Source organism: Annulohypoxylon truncatum (assembly GCF_022578515.1).
Source record: "Annulohypoxylon truncatum strain CBS 140777 unplaced genomic scaffold F4807scaffold_21, whole genome shotgun sequence".
NCBI classification, from domain to species: Eukaryota; Fungi; Ascomycota; class Sordariomycetes; order Xylariales; family Hypoxylaceae; genus Annulohypoxylon; species Annulohypoxylon truncatum.
Genome location: NW_025953807.1, coordinates 607,136 through 627,136, shown reverse-complemented (window position 1 = coordinate 627,136; position 20,001 = coordinate 607,136). Strand labels below are relative to the sequence as shown.

Here is a 20,001-nt window from a genome sequence, read left to right as displayed (position 1 = left end):
AATCCTACCTCCACTATAGCACATTCGTTGCTAGGTATTATAGCAGTTGGCAACCCCTAGTTGTTTGAAGGTGATCTTTATCAGGCTAGACTCGACAGTCCCAGTTTCTTGTTCGCCCCTGTATAACTGCGGGTAAGACCTAGTAGCTAGCGACCTATTGAAGTTGAGGATCTTTGCTGGCGTTTGGAGTCGTACCTGATGAGATTATCATACTATAAGTAAATTACATTAAATAGATACTTCGCATGCAATATTAATAAGGATACCGTCGGCCAAAGAACTAGTCTACCACCTACGGAGGAAGAGGATGCGGGCGGATAATGAGATTGGGGGCCGGGATCGTAGAGAATTTTGATGTCGCCAATCGTAGGTGGTAATGAGCCAGGGGTAATGTGCATTTTCGAGTCCCAACGGAGAGAAAGGTCGATGATGCTAGTGACGTACTCGCATGCTTCCTACGCATTATGTCTTACAGAAGAAATCAGAAAGGTACGATCATATGTTTATTTGATGGCATTGTCTGCTGTACAGTCACTGTACAGGTACCAATCACGTTCGGGGTCCCTCAGAAAGCTGATGACGGTGGACACTTCGGTACCTAGTAGCTCCCTGTTCCCTGTTATCGAACTGAAGATAGAACTTGGCGTAAAGGTTACTTATCACTTCCAGGGGAGCCATCTACCCATCTCGCAACGTGAGGGAATGTGAGAGTAGATCAAGGTCGGGTGCTGACCCCATGTCTGAGCCACCGAGCCACCGAGCCACCGAGCTCGTGTTACGCGGGTTGGGTGCTTAAAGTAGAAGTCGTCTACGCATGGAGCAGACATTCAATCTCTAACACGGTTACAGATGCAGCATGGGGGCTCAGCTCTTTGAGTTCTGAGCTACGTTCAAACAAGGGTATCTTTTTCTTCAATACGGCATCATGACTGGCCAGCTATTAGAACAAGATGGTGTTGTTGGTTGGCTCTATGTTAATTAATACCGGTATGAGCCTCCGTCCTGCATGGGTGTACTTAGCCAAGTTCCGTGGAAGTCCCGCGGACGTGGAGATCATCGCCGTCTATCTGTTCAAGGACAACTTGGAACGATCCATCTCTTACCTAGTCCTTAGAAAAGAGCGTAACTTTGATGGACTTACCTAAACGCCCAGGTCGCTTTCGGGGGTCCTACACGTGTACGCAGGCCGACAACTCATGCGGCTCTGGCTCTCTTCGGTAAACGATTTGAATTTTTTGACGGTGGGATGAATAGATGAATCAATTGGCCGCCTAGAAATCCAGAGCCCATGTGTCCGCATTTTAGGTGGTTACTTCGTGACACCACCACCGATCTTACTTGCAGCCCCTCCGGCAATTGCAGAATAGGAAAAAAGTAAGAGGAAAAGAAGGAATACAAGTTTGAGATTGGTGCGGTTTCGAGGTCAGCTATCGGCCGGTCGCCTTGTTTGGCTCTAGGTACCGTAGTTGGGTATAGTGTACAAAGTAAGCCTTTGGGTTGCCTTCTTTTTGTGGGGCTGTTTTGTACTCCCACATCCGTACATATTTAACTGTGTACCTACTTGAGTGGTGCGACGTATTATCTAATGCTATAGGATAAGGTAGTGATAATAGTGACGCTCCAAATGTAAAAATAGCCCCCAACTGTGAGTACATTCGGTGACGCACAGCCCACCTGGTGATCCTCGTCCCCTTTGGATGTATACAGGTACCTATCCTTCATGGTGTGGATTCCACCCATCACGCACACAGCCCCCACCAAACCTTAAGAACTTCAGTACCTTAGTTACCTAACAAGCCCTAGTGTAAGTTAGTTTTAGCCTTCCCCGGTCTTCGTTCCCGTCTCCCGTCTCTTGTCAACCCCGTTCCCCCCAACCCCATTTGCCGTGGCGTCTCGCAAGGTTGTCCCCTCAATCGTGTCTTTCATCTTTCGCGCCTCGTTCGTACATCTGACTAGACATGCAAGACAACACTAATATCCAAGATCCCACACCTCGTCATCTCTTCCGTCGTCCGGTAGTAACTACGGGTAGTATCTGCTACAACTGTTATATATTTGTTATGTTCACCGCGCGAGACTTGGAAGTGATGATCATCAGCTAGCGACTTTCACATGTAGGGATAACCATCCCAATCGAACGATACTCATTGGTCCCGCGACGTCGTAGCCGCCAGCGCCTGCATTCAGCTTTCTTTCTTGTTGGTCCGAATCGAGAAGGACGCTAGACAGAGATTGGTCTCAATGGGAGAGGGAGGTGTGGGGGCTGGCCCGAAGCGTTGGTCGGATTTGACGCTCGATGCAAGCAAAATACTATCGGATTACGTGCTCGAGTCTTGGATACCTTGGTCCGCCCGACTTTTGGAAACCGTGACAAGGTTAATGATACATCAGTCCTAACTCAGTCCAGCCCGAGGGCCCTTGTCCTGATTCTTCTCGTCTTCCTGTCCTGGTAGTTAGATGAGGCGGTCAACCTATTGCTGCTATAGCTACAATCCCTAATTTCAATATTCGGTATGGGATCGTCTAAGGTTGCCTCCATACGACACCATTATTCCGTGGTTTTTTGACTGGTCTGTTGCGAACCCGGCCCCCCCCCCTCGGCCAGCTCATCGAGAAGAAAATTTCAGCATTTCCAACAGTAGTCGGGCGACCCTGCAAAGTAATGAAAAGCCAACATCAGGGACTAAGTGATAGCCGGTTTTGTTTATAGGCACCTCTGACGATGTTACTGGACACCTCCTAGATGCAAAGTAGCAACTACGGCAGTGTGCAATATGTTGCACAATCCGATTGCCGTTTGCGGTTATGGGTGGTCTGAATGAATATTCTCTTTCTGCCTTGCTGTTGTCGACTATTGCGCCTAGGTGGACGCCTTAATAATGGACTCGACAAGCCTCTTCAGACATCTCCGCCATTAACGTCGTCGTGTCGAAGAGAGGTTTCTACACATTTACAATCGTTGCGCAATAATACGTTATGTAGTCGATATTATGCTTAAAATTTACGAGGTATGTGTCCCCCTTTTCTTCATTCTATCTCATAATATCGTATCGGGGTTTTGTAAGGTTGTCGCAGGCTTCTCAGGCTACCTCAGCTACCTACCCAGCAGCCTAGGTAACCGGGTACCAAAGTATGCGAGTTACGATGGATCGCGAACTACCTAGTGCACAAGAACCCGTTGGTTCGCGCACAGGATTATTCTATGTACCACACGTAACAGGTACTTCTTCTTGGTCTCGCTCGGCCTTCTCCCACCAACAGCTACGAGATCAACTGGTTCCTCATATGCTCGTAGGCCGGGGTATGCATACCGTGTGGCCCCAGAATACATACCGTCCTGCAATAAACGCTGCAGGGGATTATGCCAAGCAACGAAAATGACCGCAATGGCCTTCAGCCACGCCTCCCCCCCTGCAACGCAATACACCTCCATGATATCTCTTTTGCGGCTCCGCGTGGGTCGCTTCCTTCTGATTTTGAAGGAAGCAGGATGCCCAAAACATGTGCGGCCCATAACACACACGCCCAGGCAGCATATTAGTTAAGTCGATTTCTTCTTTCTCATGGAGTCCTTAATTCTCCTAGAAGCAAGTTGCTTCATACTTCTTGCTTCGCCCCATTGTTGCCTGAGAAGCATGTGTTGTAGTACATGCGAGATCAGGTTTACTTCCATTTCCATAAGTCACACCATTCCCTGAGTTTCTATTTTGCAAGTCCGCCTTGCGAGCTTCTTCCTTTTTGAATATCATCGGCCCCCTTTCTCTTGGTGGTCGCTCCCTAAAAGTTCTCTTCGAGAAGGAGGTCTCGGTTAATACACGACGCCGCAGGATCGTATTTCTAGATTCATCTTTCCTAAGAAGCATCCTAAATAACCACAAAGAGACCTGGCAGCCTGTGTACGCTACTGTTGCCCAATCGATAACCCAGGCCAGGACGCCTTAACAAAGATGGACTACCAACACTTCTCATACTCGGACACTATGCAACTTCCGCTCTACGTGGAAAGTCCGCCAATGGATACTTTGGCTGATGGCATGATTGATCCGGTCCTCAAGCCTTCGACTTCTCCTTGGGCCCCGCAGATGCGGCGTTACCTGTCAGAAAACAACAAACCTTCGCTTTTCGGCTATCAGATGACCGAATCTGCCTTCCCTGATACTGTCACGCGAAGAGATGATGCGATAGCACCACTCCCATCTAGCTTACATCAGCGTCGAGATTCACCCTCGTTTTCTCATACATCATCGACGAGTAGTAGTATGTTAAGCCCACCGGGTGATATTGACTACTACCAAGCAAACTCACCACCAACGCCCCCTGACACGACGTTTATGTCTCCATTCATCAACCATTATGAGAGTACCAACTGTCATGCCCAACTATGCCAGTTCACCGGCCTTGCGGATAACTGCGTGAAACCTATTGATATTAACCCATATCAAGAGACGCCCGAGAGTTACTGCGATGACAATAACCCTAGGGCTGAATTTCCTTCGAGAGGTTACAGTATGTCAAGCGACGATAGTGGCGTCCACACGGAAATGTGCTGTAGAAGAGAGAAGACCGAAATCGTTCAACCAATGAGCCCCGAAGGATTCACCCCGATTGTGAAAGAAGAAATAAACATTCCAGAATCTATTGAGACTTACCCTGCATTCGAATCAGACGACGAAGTGACGTCTAGCGAGGAAGCGCTCCTCTTAAGTATAAAACACGAAGATGCAGAGGACGACGATTATAAACCAAATCAAAGGCAGAAGCGCACAAAGTCCAATGCAGGCCGTCATGCGAGAAACCGCAAGCGACGTAGCAGTTCGGGGGTTTCCCCAGAATTGAAGCGGCCCAAGGTCGAGTTCAGCAACTCCAACACAATCGGAAGATCGACTACTAAACCCATGATTCAAGGGGCAAAGGGCAGTTACTCTTGCACCGAGTGCTCCAAAAAGGTTTTCTTCAAGGATGAGAACAGCCTGCAAAATCACATCAAGAAGCAGCACACTCGACCATTCGTATGTGTCTTCGGTTTCGCAGGTTGCAATTCGACTTTTGCCAGCAAGAATGAATGGAAGCGACATTGTTCTTCGCAGCACCTTGTTTTGAATTATTGGATCTGTCAGCAGGACCAATGCTCCAAGGCTTCGAGCAAATCCTCTCCTGCCCGCCATCGCTCCAATGTCCACTGTTCTCAATACAGCTCCTCAAGTAACCTTCCTCGTGGGACTATCTTCAACCGTAAGGACCTATACACACAGCATCTCCGCCGCATGCACATTCCGCCAAACCTCAAGAAGCAGGTCAAGCAAAGGAAGCCGGCCCCCGAATGGGAAGCCCGCGAACGCATGCACCAAGACGAAGCAAAGAGGACGCGTTGCAGCCTCCCGACACATATGCGATGTCCAGCTTTCGGCTGCGGCGGCCGTTTCGACGGACCAAATGCTTGGGATGATCGAATGGAGCATGTCGCCAAACATCTCGAGAAAGCTGTCACTGGCTCGGAGCAGCCAATCGAATTTGGCGGAAAACATGACAATACCCTCATTGACTGGGCCACGCGCGCCGACATTGCCATTATCGAGAGGGGCGAAAAGGGGAAGTGGAAACTACGCAACCCCCTTAAACCCAGCGACAGCTTGACAGCTGAGGCCAGCATGGACGTAGAGGGGGACGAGGATGCCGAGGGTGAAGAGGTTGATGAGTAAATGGCTCTAACGAGGCACGGTTCGCCTCACAAACCGTTAAAATACCCTTTAATACCGTTGATGGCAATGCAACTAGGCAGGGCAGATATGTATCCCATTGCTTCACGATGTAGACATGCTCAAAGGACGGAATGTTTGGATGGTTCAAGGACTTGTAACGGCTATGGTAAATATTTGGTTGATGGGCATAAATGGAATCGTCAAACTTGACCGCGTTCGTAATTACCTACATAGGGTACAATGATGTTATGATAAGTATGTCAGCTTTCGAAAGCAGCCGCGTGCAAAATTTACAAGATCATCGTGCAGATACACTGCGCCTGGACGGTCTATGGTTGAAACTCGGAGATTGTGCGATCTGAGGTAGGACCTGCATTGGGCAGACAGGCGGGTTTTCTCTAAACCTCAAATTCTTGACCGGTTGAAAGCAGCCACCACGCTCGGTACCGAGATCTACACTGCATGGAAATATTCAGGAAAGAGTGGCTTATTTTGTTCTAGGCTCTCTACCTTGATTGAGTAGGATAGCCGTCTTACTTACATGCGCCCCCATGATGACGATGACAAGTAAGTCGATAACATGTATGTAACCGAACTCAGCGATCATTCGGTAAAGCTTCAGGATATATCCTTTGAATAGATGTCCTTATGTGTACCCAGGCATTCCCTGCCTACCTAGTGTCTGATGCATCCATGCGTATATAGGTATTTTCAAATACCTATTATTTAACCATGTCATCGGTCTTTGCGTTATTCATTTTTTTCTTCTCCTTTTTAAGACTAGAAGATAAATAATGAAGATAAAAATAACCAACAAATGAATAAACTGATCTAGAGTTCAAAATCAATTATCACAAGCCCATCAGTCTTGCTTTGACTTATTTCTAGTATCATCTAACATCGGGGAGCAATTGCATCCCCCGTCTTTGTCTGCCTACTACTTATGTACCTCCCTATCAAACGTAACTTTAGCTCCCGCGAATAGCGCTGGAGACTGTAGCGGCCCCCAAATCTCCACCATTCCTTCGTATTTTGTACTGCTATGTAGGAAGTAAATCCATTGGATGTCTTAGCTACTACCTAGTCACAGCGCTAGCACGTGTACGCTAATAGTTAGGTATCCATGTTTTATAGAGCACTTTGGAAAGTATTTCTACTGTACATACTTTTGCTTTTGATGGATGTATACCTACATTGATCATTAGAATACATATACCTTACGTATATTAATGTGTATACTTTATATTAGATATTAGTAGACTGTTGCACAAAACCTCAGCCGCACTTCTTCAGCATCTATTTCTTCTCCGGTCCTGGAACACGACATATCTATAATTAAAAAAAATTCTCTACCGTAAACTGACGTAACGGCGTCGATCGGGTACATTGAGGGTCTCATCGCGGCTTCGAGATTCCTGTGTAAGGCGGAAGGCGGACCCACAACCCCGGAATGGCTGGTCAAGAGCGAGATCTAGCCGGTGAGGCCTTACAGACATCATTCGCCGATGATGATACCGACTCGTCCACATCAGCTAACGGTACTTTCTCAAATGAGAATATCGACCCTGACGATTCCTTAAGTCAAAGAGACGAGGAAGTGCTTGCTCAATCGACAGCTATTAATGCGCCGGAGATCAGCCCGCATATTTCGGAGGACAATTCTCAATATGACGATTCTAAAGATAAAGGCAAGACTCCCGTGAGGGCCAGTCTATATACTTTTCACAAATCACTCCCTGAAAGAGGAGGGGCTTCTGATGTAAACCTGCAATCGCAGGTACGCGCCACGAGTCCTCCAAGTATACCCAAGAATCCAGGAGCGCCCAGACTCCCTGTAGCATCAAGCATAGGAGCCGTAAATAGGGAAAGTCTCGGTGGCCTCATACTCGAAACTTGCGATCAGCATAGGACCCGACCGTCCTCTTCCAAGTTCACCTCTGGGATATTCGACGTAGAATCTCAAGATGAAAACCATAGGACGACATCACCAAAACCATGTACAAATAGCCGCCAATTCCAAAAACAAGAACAAGAGGTTGAACTAGTCCGCAAATCGGGGTCGGAGCCGGCCAACCCTACATCGACTACAGCTAACCAAAACGCCAGCGAAGGATCAGAAGCACAGCCCTTTCGGCCGCCTCAATACGGGGAACCTGGTTGGGAAAAGTCGGCAGATCGACCTCCAAGGAAGCTTCCTATTCGATTCCAGGATTGCTTAAAGCGCAAATATATTTTCCCCTGGGAGAAGGCTAAAACTTGGGCGGTAAGTGGATTTTCGCTGTTCTCAACCAGCTCGGTGAAGTTGTTATGAACAAGGCCCTCTTCGAATCTTATGCGAGAAACATAACGATAAGGACGTGATCTCGGTATTTATCATTAATATAAGAGCTATCCTTATACCAGAGAGTTAACAACTTAGGCTTTAGGGCATGGAACATCTGATACAAGCTTGCTTCGACCATATAATCGTCCTAGGACCCCACGTAAACGCGGGACACTACGATCTTCTTACTACTTCTCTACCCTCTTCGGCGTCGACTGATGTCGGATCAGAAACAGGGCCCACTGACGTGCCTGTGCAAACCGAAATACCCAGTGGACCTCCGCCCCCGCAAGATCCGACTCCGCCGCCAACTGTTCCATCTACGCCCGCGCAGCAAGACTCATCTATTATCATCTTGCCCGAACTCTGGGAAGATATTGTCGAGCCGGGAATGTCCATCCTCATGCAAATGTGGCGTATGGATGCTCCGCCACCGCCTGCAACAGCGCCAGCACCAACACCAGGTCCACCATTACATCCACCCAGCCCACCGATGTTCCCGGGCCTTGCGGGTGGGGGTGGTCGGGGTCGAGGTCGGGGTCGAGGCATAGGTCGTGGTGGGGGAAGAGGAATGGTCGTTCCGCCGCCTTTCGGAACTCCCGGGTGGGTGTTGGTCGAGCCTCCGAAGCCGAGAGGTAAGACGCGGAAGCGACAAGACGGCCTGTGATGCTGTTGAAACCAGACCCATCATATTCCCCAGCAGGTGTGTATAGCAATCTATGGCGCGTCGAAGGCTTCCCTATGGGTTGCTATGGTTATTTTCACCCACAGCAAGCTTGAAGCCTACGCGGGAATTCTACGAGTTGAGTAACTTGAAAAGTAGGATATATGAACATCCATAGCATTGTGCGTATGGATTATTCGCTTTGGTGGTATTGATGAAGTTAGAACGATAAATCAAGTACCTAAGTACTTAAACACATATAAGGTACCTAATAATCTACCTGAAACCATATTGAGCTGCCTACATTCTAGACTCGTCAAGCTCCGACGTGCCACAGCGCCAGCTAGGTACCTATCTAGGTAAACGGACAAGCATTCCAAGATCTAGGAAGGGTTACAACCCAATTTTGATCAAAACTAGTACTAGGTATGAGAATGAAAACAACCATATCACCCTACTACCTAAGATGTATAAGCCGACCTGTAGAGGCGATATTGCCATGTTGCCCAAAGATCAATGGATTTCACGGTTTTATCAGCATTTTGGAAACAGGAAGTGGCATCATCGTCGGTGAAGTAACTGTCTAGGATGCTGAATGATCTGGTGCCGTGGCTGAACTCGGGTCACTCTCCATCCACTTCGTCAAGATACAACCTCATACTTCCCCTACCTACCTACCTAGTAAATGTGAATCAACACACGATAAAATAGACCAAACCTACCTAGTTATATAAATCTACATGCTAAGATCCTATTCATAACAAGTCAGTGAATCATCGCAAAAATGACAGTTATCGTTCATGAATCAATACAATTATGGCTTATATACATATCTAAGTCGATGCCTATGCTGTCTAGGTAGCCATCTCTCGTCCTTGGTTATAGGTCCTTCCTCGTAGTCTCGATGCCCCACGGCTCGCTCGTTAAACTTGTCTGGCCAGCGCTATTTTCGCAAGTCTGGCGACCGCTCAGAGGGCCCGGCGCGGGCACCTTGGCCTTGGAACCGGGCGCGGCACTCTCTTTCAGCGCCGTGAGCAGCTGCTTGGTAGACTCGGGCGTCAGATCCTCGTAGAAGTCATCATTAATTTGGATCATGGGAGCGTTGACACAGGCGCCCAGGCATTCCACCTCGATGAATGTGAAGAGTCCGTCTGCCGTCGTTTCGCCTTGCTTAATGCCTAGGTGCTCCTTGATCGCCTCCACAATCTTATCGCTACCGCAACCACCGAGTTGGCATGGTGTCTGTTGCAGACAGATCTTGTTAGCAGACAATTGGGTTTGCGATGGCTATCTTGCGCCCCATTTATAGACATTATAATATTCGTATTCGTGTTGTTTAATCCTTTAGTTGGGGGTAGTAGAGCTAGCGAAACAGACAACCCCTCATGCCACTATATTGAAAAGCACGGACTTACCGTAGTGCAAGCTTGAACGAAGAACTTGCCAACAGGCGTCCGGTTGTACATAGTATAGAAGGAAGCGACCTCGTAAACGCGCGTGGGGGGCATCTCGAGGATCCGCGCCACCTCGTTCATGACGGATATGGATGTGAAGCCATGTTGGCGCTGGCCCAAGTCCAACAGCGGCATCACGGCAGCTTTCTTGTACTGGGGAGGGTATCGTTTGAGGATCTCCGCGATCACTTCTTCATTCTGGGCTGAGAACTTAAATGGCAAATCGGGGTTATTATCGGGTGTATTGCGGTGCTGTTATCGTGAATGTTAGCACTCCGAGCTTAAAGTTGAGGCACATTTAGATATCTATTCCAGGTTCTAGAACGATGCTTGGACGGGTACGAGGACTGAAATAGGCGAAGCTAGGTATTAAACTAGCTGGTCGAGTTCCAACTTCCGGAGCACCCGTCTAGACTCGGATTGACCTGGAAGGACGAGATGAGGAGAACATACAACTGCGAGAGTTTCACTTCTCCTAGAGCTACCAGCCGTGAAGGCTCGGAACTGTGGTTGCCGAGGAGCCCGACATATTGAACGAGTAGCCGTTCTGAGGAGGACCGGGGCGAGCTTTGACGCCATAGCGAATGCGATGTAGATTCAATCGAGAGAAAATGGCGAAGCTCGGCTAGTTTATGGGCATTCCGGTCGTGCTGAGGTTTCAATTGACGATGATGAACATTCGAACATTCGGATCCAATCAGATTAATCGTGTTGGTCAAAGAGAGATCCACTAGCGGCTAAATGTCGGTGCTTCGGTTCCCCACTGTTAGATACTTCATACTAGAACACCAGAGCTGCTGCGTTAATTAAATGAATTTTTAGATAAACCTTAACATTTATATACCTACATATGTAGTACGTTGAAGTACCTTACAAGGTGCCTTATAGTCCTACGATGGAAAGTAGATACATGTATCGCACGCGTCGACGAGTAGAATTCCATCGATCTACGGATTACATCATTATCAACAATCAAGCTACCTAGGTACCAAGTATATCATCAAACCATTGCGCTGCGACCAGATAACCGAAGAAATGGCAATAACTAGACAAGAGAGAACCGGGTAGGGCAAAGGTAGGCAACGAAGCTTTTATCCCATCACTCATCAGCGCCATCAACCTTCTTATCTTCGGTGGCCTCCCCATTAGTAGACTTGGCCTCGTCCGCCGCCTTCTCCGCTGGCTTCTCCTCGGCTGGCTCTTCTTTCGCGGCATCATCCCCTTTGCTTTCAGCGACTAGCTTCTTAACGGCGTCTACCGTCGCAGCTGGCCCGCCAGGCTCGGCCAGGAGAACTTTGCCAGTCTTGTCTATGGCAAAGACGCCACGGGTCGTACCCTTAGGCGCCTTCTTGAGCCCAATGGCACCGATCAGAGTGGCGCTGGGGTCACATAGAAGCGGATAAGGTAGGTTCTGCTTGGTTTTGAAAGTTGTGTTTGCCTTAGGCGAATCAGACGAGAGGCCGTAGATGGCGAGACCGCCTTTGGTCAAGGGCTCGTAAGAGTCTCTGAAGAGACAAGCTTGGGTGGTGCCTATAAATCCGGTCAGACTTGGCGAGCGCCACTTTAGTAATGGGGGTGGGATCAAGCTTACAGCCCGGCGTAGAGGCCTTGGGGTATGTGAAGATCACGACTCCAGATTTGCTCTCGTCGACAAGAGCCTTCAGAGTAGTCTTCTTGCCGTCGTTGGTCTCGATCTCGCCACCAAATCCGTCGAGGGCGACGATGTCGCCAACGACGGGCTTTGCGGCTTTAGATGAGCCATTGGCATCGGCAGGCTTGGCAGACTTCGCAGGCTTGCCCTTGACAGTCTCCTTAACTTTGGCGGCTACCTTTGAGACCTTGGTTTGCTTTTTGGTGGGAGGCTCTGGAGCCGGCGCGGGAGCTTTGCGCTTGCGGAGCTCAACCGGCATGGTGTTGTTGCGGGGATCTGGATAATGAAAATGACGGACGGTAAAAACGAATAAAAAAGGTATTCGGGAATAGTCGCTAGATGATGGCGACTTTGGATTTGTAGTTGCGAAGAAATTTCGGGTGAAGGTTGATGAGGAAGTGATGGAAAAGAGGACGAGAGATGGGTGAAGTTGATGGTTGAGGTCGTTGAGGTTGCAGGTAAACAGGAGGTTGCGACGAGATCTGACCAATGAAGAGCTGACTATTGCGACAGCTTTCCCAAGTGCGACAGGGGTGCAAAGATAGTTGTGTCACAGGGATATCTTGCCGCGAAATACATCCAATATGTAATTTCGAATCTATTGCTAATTGCTAATTGCTAATAACGAGGCTAACGTGATCCAGCCAATTCAATGTTCTCAGAGAGTACCAGCGCATGTCGCGTGTGTGGCAGCTGGAGAACCGTGGACGGGAAGCTCCAGGGCTTGAAGACGGGAGGGGAAGGTACCTACCTTTACTGGAAACCGGGCAGATCGTTGAGAGGCCTGTGTGGCGGCTCCAGACGGTGGAGGAAGAACGGGGTATGGGTCACTACGGTAACTTCCCAGCTTCGCTTCCAAGGTTCTTGTGATATCCCTATATTATTGCTTGAGTAGTAAAATAACCTTGGAAATACCTAGGTAGGCACGACATATGCATACATGTACATAGGCATAGTTCGATGTACCAGTACGTACCTATAACGTTCTGGTAGCTTAGTTCAACTTTACAAATCCCAATTGAATTGACGGCAGGTGGCTTCTGTATGGATAATTTTTGCACGGACCTAATAGAAATAAACATCAGCCAGCCCCGTTCAGCCTGCTGATGTTAAAGCTTTTGTTTTTTTAATCTTATTTATACTTGGATATCATGAACAGCATGAGCTGCTCAATGGCTTAATCCAATTACGAAAAGAGAAGCGGATGAGACACGAATCCCCCGGCTTTTACATAATATAATTTCCGTAAGAACCTATGGATTTGCGACCTACTCTTCCAAGACGTTATGTTATGCAGGCATTAGCAAACACACCGTTTTGCTACATCCCTTCTTTAAGTCAGGTATGAACACTAACCATTCTTGATGGTTTATAACTTTTATTACGTGCATTTAATTTTGATGATCATATATAAATCAGCATCCATTTGGTCTACGCGATTTGAAAATCTTAGGTAAGTTACTCGTGGGGCAAGAGAACAATGCCTGGTGTTTGAAGGGCCCCTTTAGGTCCTGCAAGCTTTGCGTATGTACTTCAAATTACAGTAGATGCCGAGGCAATATCGACTAGATGCCAGTCATCTATAGAGCTAGGTGTGTTTTCGCATGATTCTATAATAACTAGCATTTAGAAGGTATGTACCATTTTGAGGAAATGTAGAGAGCAACAGCCACGAGAATAATCAAAGCTAATTCATCAAGCATGCCTGGTACGGAGACGCAGGGATCACGGCCAATATACGCCGATTCGCATCTCTGACATCTACCGAGCAATTATCCTAAGCCCGGCTAACATGTCGGAATGTTAGGTTGCGAGGTGTGAGTATCAAGATATTCGGATATTCTCCTATCACTGCATTTCCGCGAGCTGTCACTTCGCAATCACACTTCTGTGGACTTGCAACCTTGAATAGAATGTCTAACTGCAACTTATCGACCTTCAGCCCGCCTATTCTTGAGGATGTTGTTATCCTCTCAATATCTACGCAGCTAGTGACTAATTATAGTCGCCAGGTCACGCCTGTGTATTATCCCAACCACGACGGCTTGGACGTCAAAAACTCGAGCTTTTGCAATGTTACCGTATCGTACACCCCCTTCCAGCAAAGTGACGTTGTGGGCGTAGAAACATGGCTACCGATCGAGAATTGGAATGGGCGTCTCCAAGCTGCCGGAGGCAGTGGACTCGGCCCGGGCCGATTCGACATGAGCTACGGCAACATGGCAGGGGCTGTCGGTGAAGGGTATGCTACAGTCAGCACGGATGCCGGCATTGCCACCCCTTTGGATCCATACTCGTGGGTATTGGATAGTCCCGGCAAGATCGACGAAGTTTTGGTCCGGCATTGGGGTGGCGATGTCTTGAATGACATGGTACTCAAAATGCCACAGCATACTCAAGAAATATAGTCTAATATTATAGCTAGGCAGTTATTGCGAAGAGTGCCATTCAGGATTTTTATGGAAGACCACCAGAGTATTCCTATTTTAACGGCTGCTCTCAGGGTGGTCGCCAGGGCTTCGATCTTGCCCAAAATCACCCTACTGCATACGATGGAATCGCAGCCTCTGCCCCCGCGATTCACTGGGCTCAATGGGCACCTGCTATGTTCTGGCCACAGTTGTTAATGAATACTATGAACGAATATCCCCATGGCTGCGAGCTGGATTTTCTTACAATTCTGGCGGTGGAAGAATGTGACGGCGACGACGGTATAGTTGATGGTATCATCTCAAATCCCAGAAAGTGCTCATTCGACCCGTTCGCACACGTCGGGATCAACTTCACCTGCTTGGCTGAGGGTAAGTCCATGGAACTGAGTAGAGCTGCAGCGGTCATTGCGAATGCTAGTTGGGCCGGTCCGGCCGATTCTGAGGGGAACTTCATCTGGTATGGGCTAAACTACGGCACCGACCTCAGCGGCGATTTGACGGGCATGGGGATTGCAGCAACAACCTGTAATAATAACACCTGTAAAGGCGATCCAATACCACTTGCGTACCAATGGATCCAACTGTTCGTCGAGAAGGACCCAGACTACGATTACCTTGCTATAACCCGAGGGCACTACGATGAAATAATGCGTACCTCGGGAGCAGAATACGATTCTATTGTCGCAAGCAGCAATCCAAATCTCACCGATTTTTCTAGAGTCGGCGGGAAAATGATAACATATCATGGGCTTGTACGTATTGTTCCCCTTATCCTTTTATTATGACTGAGCTCACTATCTTGGTGGACCGCTATAGTATGACCAGGTCATACCAATACAAGCTACGGAGCAATACTACGAAAATATCGGCAAATTCGTCCCTGACGTTCAGGGGTTCTACCGGTTTTACGAAGTGCCCGGACTTCCACACTGCTTTGGAAATGGACAGCCAACAGCTGTTTTCGATGCCCTGCGGGGATGGGTAGAGAACGGGACAGTGCCTGGCTCCTTGCCTATTATTCTAACAAACGCCCATGGGGAAAAGAATAACAGAATCATATGCCCCTATCCCGAGCGAGATGTCTATAATGAGTGGTGTGGAAACCCGGCGGATGTTGCCTGCTTCACTTGTGCCACTGATTGAATCGGCTAAGTATAATGGAATTCAAACGTTATTTTGAAATTTGATATTATACCATCAATTTTATGAAGAGGTATTGACTGGATGCGCCCTCTACCTTTTTTCTCCCTGTTCTACATGTGACACTTCATCTCTCGGCCATTCTGGGTTCGAACTTTGTCATTCTCATATGTATGCTACCAATATACCAATATAGGATTTTCCATACTTCCAACCTCGACAGTGGAGGGAACAATAGCGAAGGTAAGTGAATCCAAAAGGACCATTAACGATTGTGTTGTTTAGGGCTGTGTAGGCGACCTATTCAATCATTGCCTAGTGTGCGTCCTTCTCCCACCTGATTTATCGTTAGCGGATGCTAGAAACATTTTCAAACGAGGAGCAAGACTCACGCGAAGAGTTCCCTCGTGCGAGATACCATTGGACCAGAACCCGTCAATGGATGGTACCGTCTGGGCCATACTGTCATGGGTTACGAGTAACCAAAAGCCGAATACTCCCTTTGCAAGTACATCCAAGACAGCATAGGCGATAATTTCGCCGTCGACATTTACGCGACGACTTCCATCAGCAATACCCCATACACTAAGAAGAATTAGCGACTTCATTTTCGCCTTATAGATGCATAAGAATGGCGACTTACATTGGGTATGCGGTCCATAGTAAGAGGGTGAAGATGGAAATAGCTCCGAAGAAAGCCCTCGTTTTATTATCCTTCGCAGATACTGCATGGCGTCCTTTATAGCCAACTTGGTAGACGATGTTGAGGTAGGCAATGCATGCGAAGGCATACCATCCCCATGCTGGGGCCTCATCCCCCGATAAGGCGGCAAAAAGACCAGCTAAGATCATGATCACGTCTGAGACGACAGTCACTAAGATGCTTGCGCCGTTAAGGCCAGCAAGAAGAGATAGGTCCAACAGGAGGAGAGGGGTGGTGAGCGACCACTGATACTGTTAGCCGATGATTCCTAACAAGGTAAATTCAGTTGGTATTATAATGCTTACGTCGACGTAACGAGCCCAGTAAATATCACGCTCGACAATCTCCGTGACGGCACCATGCTTTGACCTCCCAGTTACGTAAGAATGAGAGGTTATGCCATCGCCCGTAGCCATGGCATAGTAAGAGAAGAATGCAAAAGTCGTGACCAGAGCTGTTATGACATGGAACAAGCGTTTTTGCTGTGGTAGTTAGTTTTGTATCATTCTCTAGAACGTCTTAATAGATTATTGTTTCTTACCACAGGAACTCTCATAGCCATGATATAGAAGGCTAGTGAGGATAACCCCATTAGAACGCAGACAACCCTAGTAAAGGTTGTGTGAGTAGTGTTATGAAATGGGGAGTTGAGAGGCTACTTACCATAAGGTCCTATGGCCTACGCCGCTAGAAGTTTGATGATATACACGAGGGATATCCGGAATCACAGTCGGCAACGGCATGTGGTTAGTCTCATAGGGGCGTAAATTTGTAGCCACCTGAGTGGCAGCCTCGGAAATCTCTTGGGGAATAATCATAGTGATATCGAGTTCACTGGATACTGAAGGCGGTTAAAAGTGTCAAAACTGAAAGGCCTGGATTATCTAGATATACTGGTATGTAGAAAAGGCACCGTAGCTGACCCAATATCTTGACGAGGGAATGGGAGGAGGATGAAGGAAATGGCATGGAGACATTCGACTTACATACATAATCTAAGGAGCCATGAATAATGTACGGACAATGGTGTCGTCACCTTCTTAAGAACCCAACCAATCAGATGCTAATGTGATACATGAATTAGGCATCCAGCCATGTCCTTGTCTTACCTTGCCGTGAACCTTCTCTTTTATGGTTTTGGATCATATGCTCAAGGTACCTGTACATAGTTCATCTAGCCATTGAGGTACCTACCTACGTACATCTGGAGGTTTTCCGACTATCGGAATAGGGAGTCTAGATCCATTAATATTAAACGGAGTCGAAATGCATCGTATAAGGGCGAGGGGATATAACAAAGATCCATCCAATATCATAATCGAGTATCTACTATTAGACTAAATAGCACTATTCATAAGAGTAAAAACATGAATGGATGCATCCATATCTAAATCTCCAGAGATCTCGGTCCATATAACTTGTAGGTACCTAGGGCTGCTAGGTGGTATTACCCCACCCCCGGATTGGAATAGGTAAGGAAACGTCGATGCCCCGCGGAGCCGCGCCAAATTAGATACAGGAGGTATGTACCTGGCAGAAATGTAAAGAGCCACCGCAACAGACACCAAAATTCGAGGGCTGAGACAAATACCATAGGTACCTAGTACCTACATAGGTATCATAGCTACACCTATTGCCCCGCCTTAAAGTTTCCAAGGCGGCATCCCACGTTCCACGTCCCATTTCCATCCCAAGGCTGCAAACCAACACCAACGACTTACCAAGTTACCAATAACTCAGCTAAGTACAAACACGAAATCTAACATCCTTACGAAATTATTCTCTCGACGCCTTCGTCATCCTGAGCGGCTACCGCCATGGATAAGATCGCATCGACACTCCTGGCATTTCCGCCAGGAGCTAATCTCAACTGCTTCGGCGATAACGCGAGTTACAACGCGAATGTCAAGACTCACGTTACCAATCTCTCTAAGCTGCTTCAAGATCGGAATGCCGACATGATAATCCACGGCCCTGATCTTCTCGAGCTCCTTGACCCGGCAATCAATTCACTTTCCTATCTAGCCGTCCTCCATACTCTCGTCATTCCTGGCGTAGCCGCTTCTGCACCCCGCGATCTTATCCTGGAGAAGTTGGTCTTGTTCCTTGTCACATTTGATGCACGGCAATGTCGATATGCTAGAAGCCATCTGCATGACATCTTTTTTGCTGCTGGGAACGGCCAATACTTACCTGTAAGTCTCCAACTCTACGTCTCCCAATACACCCTGATAAGTACCTTATTAATCGAGCTTCTTAGCCTTCAGCCGCCGTCGAAGCACTCGCGACCGCTATCTTGAGACTCGATCCGACCGGCAGCCTACTCACAACCTCTCATATCCTCCTCGCGAAACTCGCCTACAACACCGACAACATCGAACCTGCCCTGCCAGTCATCGATAAGAATATTGTATTCTTTCCCGGCATGGCCAATTATGGGGAGCCTAAATACCTTTGTGACCTAACTCTCCCACCTCCGGTTTATCTCTCACGAGAGACTGGACTTACAGGTGTTCTTAAGTCCTCTTTAGTACTGGAGTACGACTTACTTCGTGGCATGATGTACTGCTCCAGAAGAGATTGGGCGAAAGCTTACGATGCTTTTGAGCGAGTCGTAGCGTTTCCTACTCGTGAAGGAGGTACAAGCAAGATCATGGCTGAGGCATATAAGAAGTGGATGCTGGTCAGCTTACTCTCCAAGGGAAAGCTCGTTGACCCCCCGCCGTATACAGGGGCTGCAGCAAACAAGCTCTATGGAAGCTTGGGCAAGCCCTACCAAGCGGTTGCGATGCTGTTTGTGACCGACGACGTACAGGCACTGAAGACGGAAGTGGAGAAGAACAACCAGTTGTGGTCAGAAGATGGAAATACAGGACTAGTCCAAGAGGTCCTAGCAGCTTATCAGAAGTGGCGGGTCCTAGGGCTGGAACGGATCTATTCTAAGATCTCGCTCCCCGAAATTCGACAGCAGACAACCAGTGCCGAAACGGGCAAGGTACTTGAGAATGACGAAGACGTAGAGACACTCATCCAGAACATGATAATATCTGGCATGCTGAACGGTGTCGTCGAAAAGAACGACGATGGTACCAATTTCCTTACATTCCTATCTCCTTCCACACTACTTTCGGAAGAGGATTTCGCGAGCGAACTTGCCAGCACGGCGCTGCGATTGAAGCAGCTGCACTCATTCTTCAAGTTAACTAGGGAGCGCTTAGGCACCAGCAAAGAGTATATTAAGCATATCATCAAGGAAGAGAAGCGGGCCGAAAAGAACGAGCCTGACCCTACCCTTGGATTCGATGCCCAAGTTGACGATGAAGACTTGATGGGCGGCATAGTTGCGACAGGCTAAGGATGCTGAGACCACTCGCCGCCCGTTTGATCGGGCGTGAGGGCTAGACTACATCGTCAGCAGCCGATCCCCTGAATAGTGCTCGGTTTCCTTTGGAACTTCTTCATTCAGTGAAGAGCCACTAACCGGGTTGGAAACAGCCGGAACTCACGCTGTCACGATTACTTACTACCTACACATCCCTAGGCGAAGGCGTTCAGAAGGAACATCTGCATCTCTAGGCGGTAATGCCTAGATAATGGTTTGAGAGAAATACCATTCAGCTAAAGATTAGACGATAGCTAGGGCCCATTAAGACTCCCGGTCTGGTTATTACCTAATTATCTAGGTAAATAGTGACGGAGAATCAGGAATAAACACATTGATATCCCATACTGCACTTCGTTGTTCATTACCATGCTATGCCATAACCGCAAATTTCCCGTAGCGCGTAATTTACATTTGACTCGTCCTTGATAAGCACCTCCAGCCTTTAGTATTAGCAGAACCCTATTGCAATGTCGTGAAGGATGCTCCATCAGCAATAAATCTACATAATACAAACGCGAGCATGAGACATCCGGACTAAGATGATCCAGGA

General features: G+C 47.9%; 7 protein-coding genes across 7 annotated transcripts; 4 read left to right on the top strand and 3 right to left on the bottom strand.

Annotated features, from left to right (window-relative positions):
* The first annotated feature begins 3,731 nt into the window (after positions 1 to 3,731).
* F4807DRAFT_146875 (uncharacterized protein) lies at positions 3,732 to 5,795 on the top strand. Its single transcript, XM_047993164.1, has one exon. It carries the CDS (start codon positions 3,948 to 3,950, stop codon positions 5,697 to 5,699), a length of 1,752 nt encoding a protein of 583 aa, XP_047853214.1. The 5' UTR covers positions 3,732 to 3,947; the 3' UTR covers positions 5,700 to 5,795.
* A 1,079-nt stretch (positions 5,796 to 6,874) lies between these two features.
* F4807DRAFT_146833 (uncharacterized protein) lies at positions 6,875 to 9,265 on the top strand. Its single transcript, XM_047993163.1, has 3 exons — positions 6,875 to 7,962; positions 8,126 to 9,112; positions 9,175 to 9,265. The coding sequence occupies exons 1-2, from the start codon at positions 7,150 to 7,152 to the stop codon at positions 8,687 to 8,689; spliced, it is 1,377 nt and encodes a 458-aa protein (XP_047853213.1). The 5' UTR covers positions 6,875 to 7,149; the 3' UTR covers positions 8,690 to 9,112; positions 9,175 to 9,265.
* A 300-nt stretch (positions 9,266 to 9,565) lies between these two features.
* Positions 9,566 to 10,719, bottom strand: F4807DRAFT_461630 (thioredoxin-like [2Fe-2S] ferredoxin-domain-containing protein; the record flags this gene model as incomplete). The annotated part of the gene is made up of 3 exons (XM_048001707.1): positions 9,566 to 9,928; positions 10,102 to 10,392; positions 10,594 to 10,719. 3 exons carry the CDS (start codon positions 10,717 to 10,719, stop codon positions 9,566 to 9,568), a joined length of 780 nt encoding a protein of 259 aa, XP_047853212.1.
* Positions 10,720 to 11,239: 520 nt separating this feature from the next.
* F4807DRAFT_452295 (AhpC-TSA-domain-containing protein) lies at positions 11,240 to 12,050 on the bottom strand (the record flags this gene model as incomplete). The annotated part of the gene is made up of 2 exons (XM_048000318.1): positions 11,240 to 11,670; positions 11,732 to 12,050. 2 exons carry the CDS (start codon positions 12,048 to 12,050, stop codon positions 11,240 to 11,242), a joined length of 750 nt encoding a protein of 249 aa, XP_047853211.1.
* Positions 12,051 to 13,704: 1,654 nt separating this feature from the next.
* Positions 13,705 to 15,366, top strand: F4807DRAFT_452294 (tannase and feruloyl esterase; the record flags this gene model as incomplete). Its single annotated transcript, XM_048000317.1, has 3 exons — positions 13,705 to 14,163; positions 14,217 to 14,975; positions 15,040 to 15,366. 3 exons carry the CDS (start codon positions 13,705 to 13,707, stop codon positions 15,364 to 15,366), a joined length of 1,545 nt encoding a protein of 514 aa, XP_047853210.1.
* Positions 15,367 to 15,671: 305 nt separating this feature from the next.
* F4807DRAFT_452293 (family A G protein-coupled receptor-like protein) lies at positions 15,672 to 16,884 on the bottom strand (the record flags this gene model as incomplete). Its single annotated transcript, XM_048000316.1, has 5 exons — positions 15,672 to 15,948; positions 16,007 to 16,311; positions 16,372 to 16,548; positions 16,608 to 16,674; positions 16,730 to 16,884. 5 exons carry the CDS (start codon positions 16,882 to 16,884, stop codon positions 15,672 to 15,674), a joined length of 981 nt encoding a protein of 326 aa, XP_047853209.1.
* A 999-nt stretch (positions 16,885 to 17,883) lies between these two features.
* F4807DRAFT_452292 (uncharacterized protein) lies at positions 17,884 to 19,421 on the top strand (the record flags this gene model as incomplete). Its single annotated transcript, XM_048000315.1, has 2 exons — positions 17,884 to 18,261; positions 18,327 to 19,421. The coding sequence occupies 2 exons, from the start codon at positions 17,884 to 17,886 to the stop codon at positions 19,419 to 19,421; spliced, it is 1,473 nt and encodes a 490-aa protein (XP_047853208.1).
* Positions 19,422 to 20,001: the final 580 nt, after the last annotated feature.

Bases quoted from the DNA above. Each gene is read 5' to 3' on its own strand.
- F4807DRAFT_146875 (XM_047993164.1), top strand. From the start codon at position 3,948: ATGGACTACCAACACTTCTCATACTCGGACACTATGCAACTTCCGCTC.
- F4807DRAFT_146833 (XM_047993163.1), top strand. From the start codon at position 7,150: ATGGCTGGTCAAGAGCGAGATCTAGCCGGTGAGGCCTTACAGACATCA. The intron at 7,963-8,125 runs GTAAGTGGATTT...CTTAGGCTTTAG, and splicing joins AGAAGGCTAAAACTTGGGCG to GGCATGGAACATCTGATACA.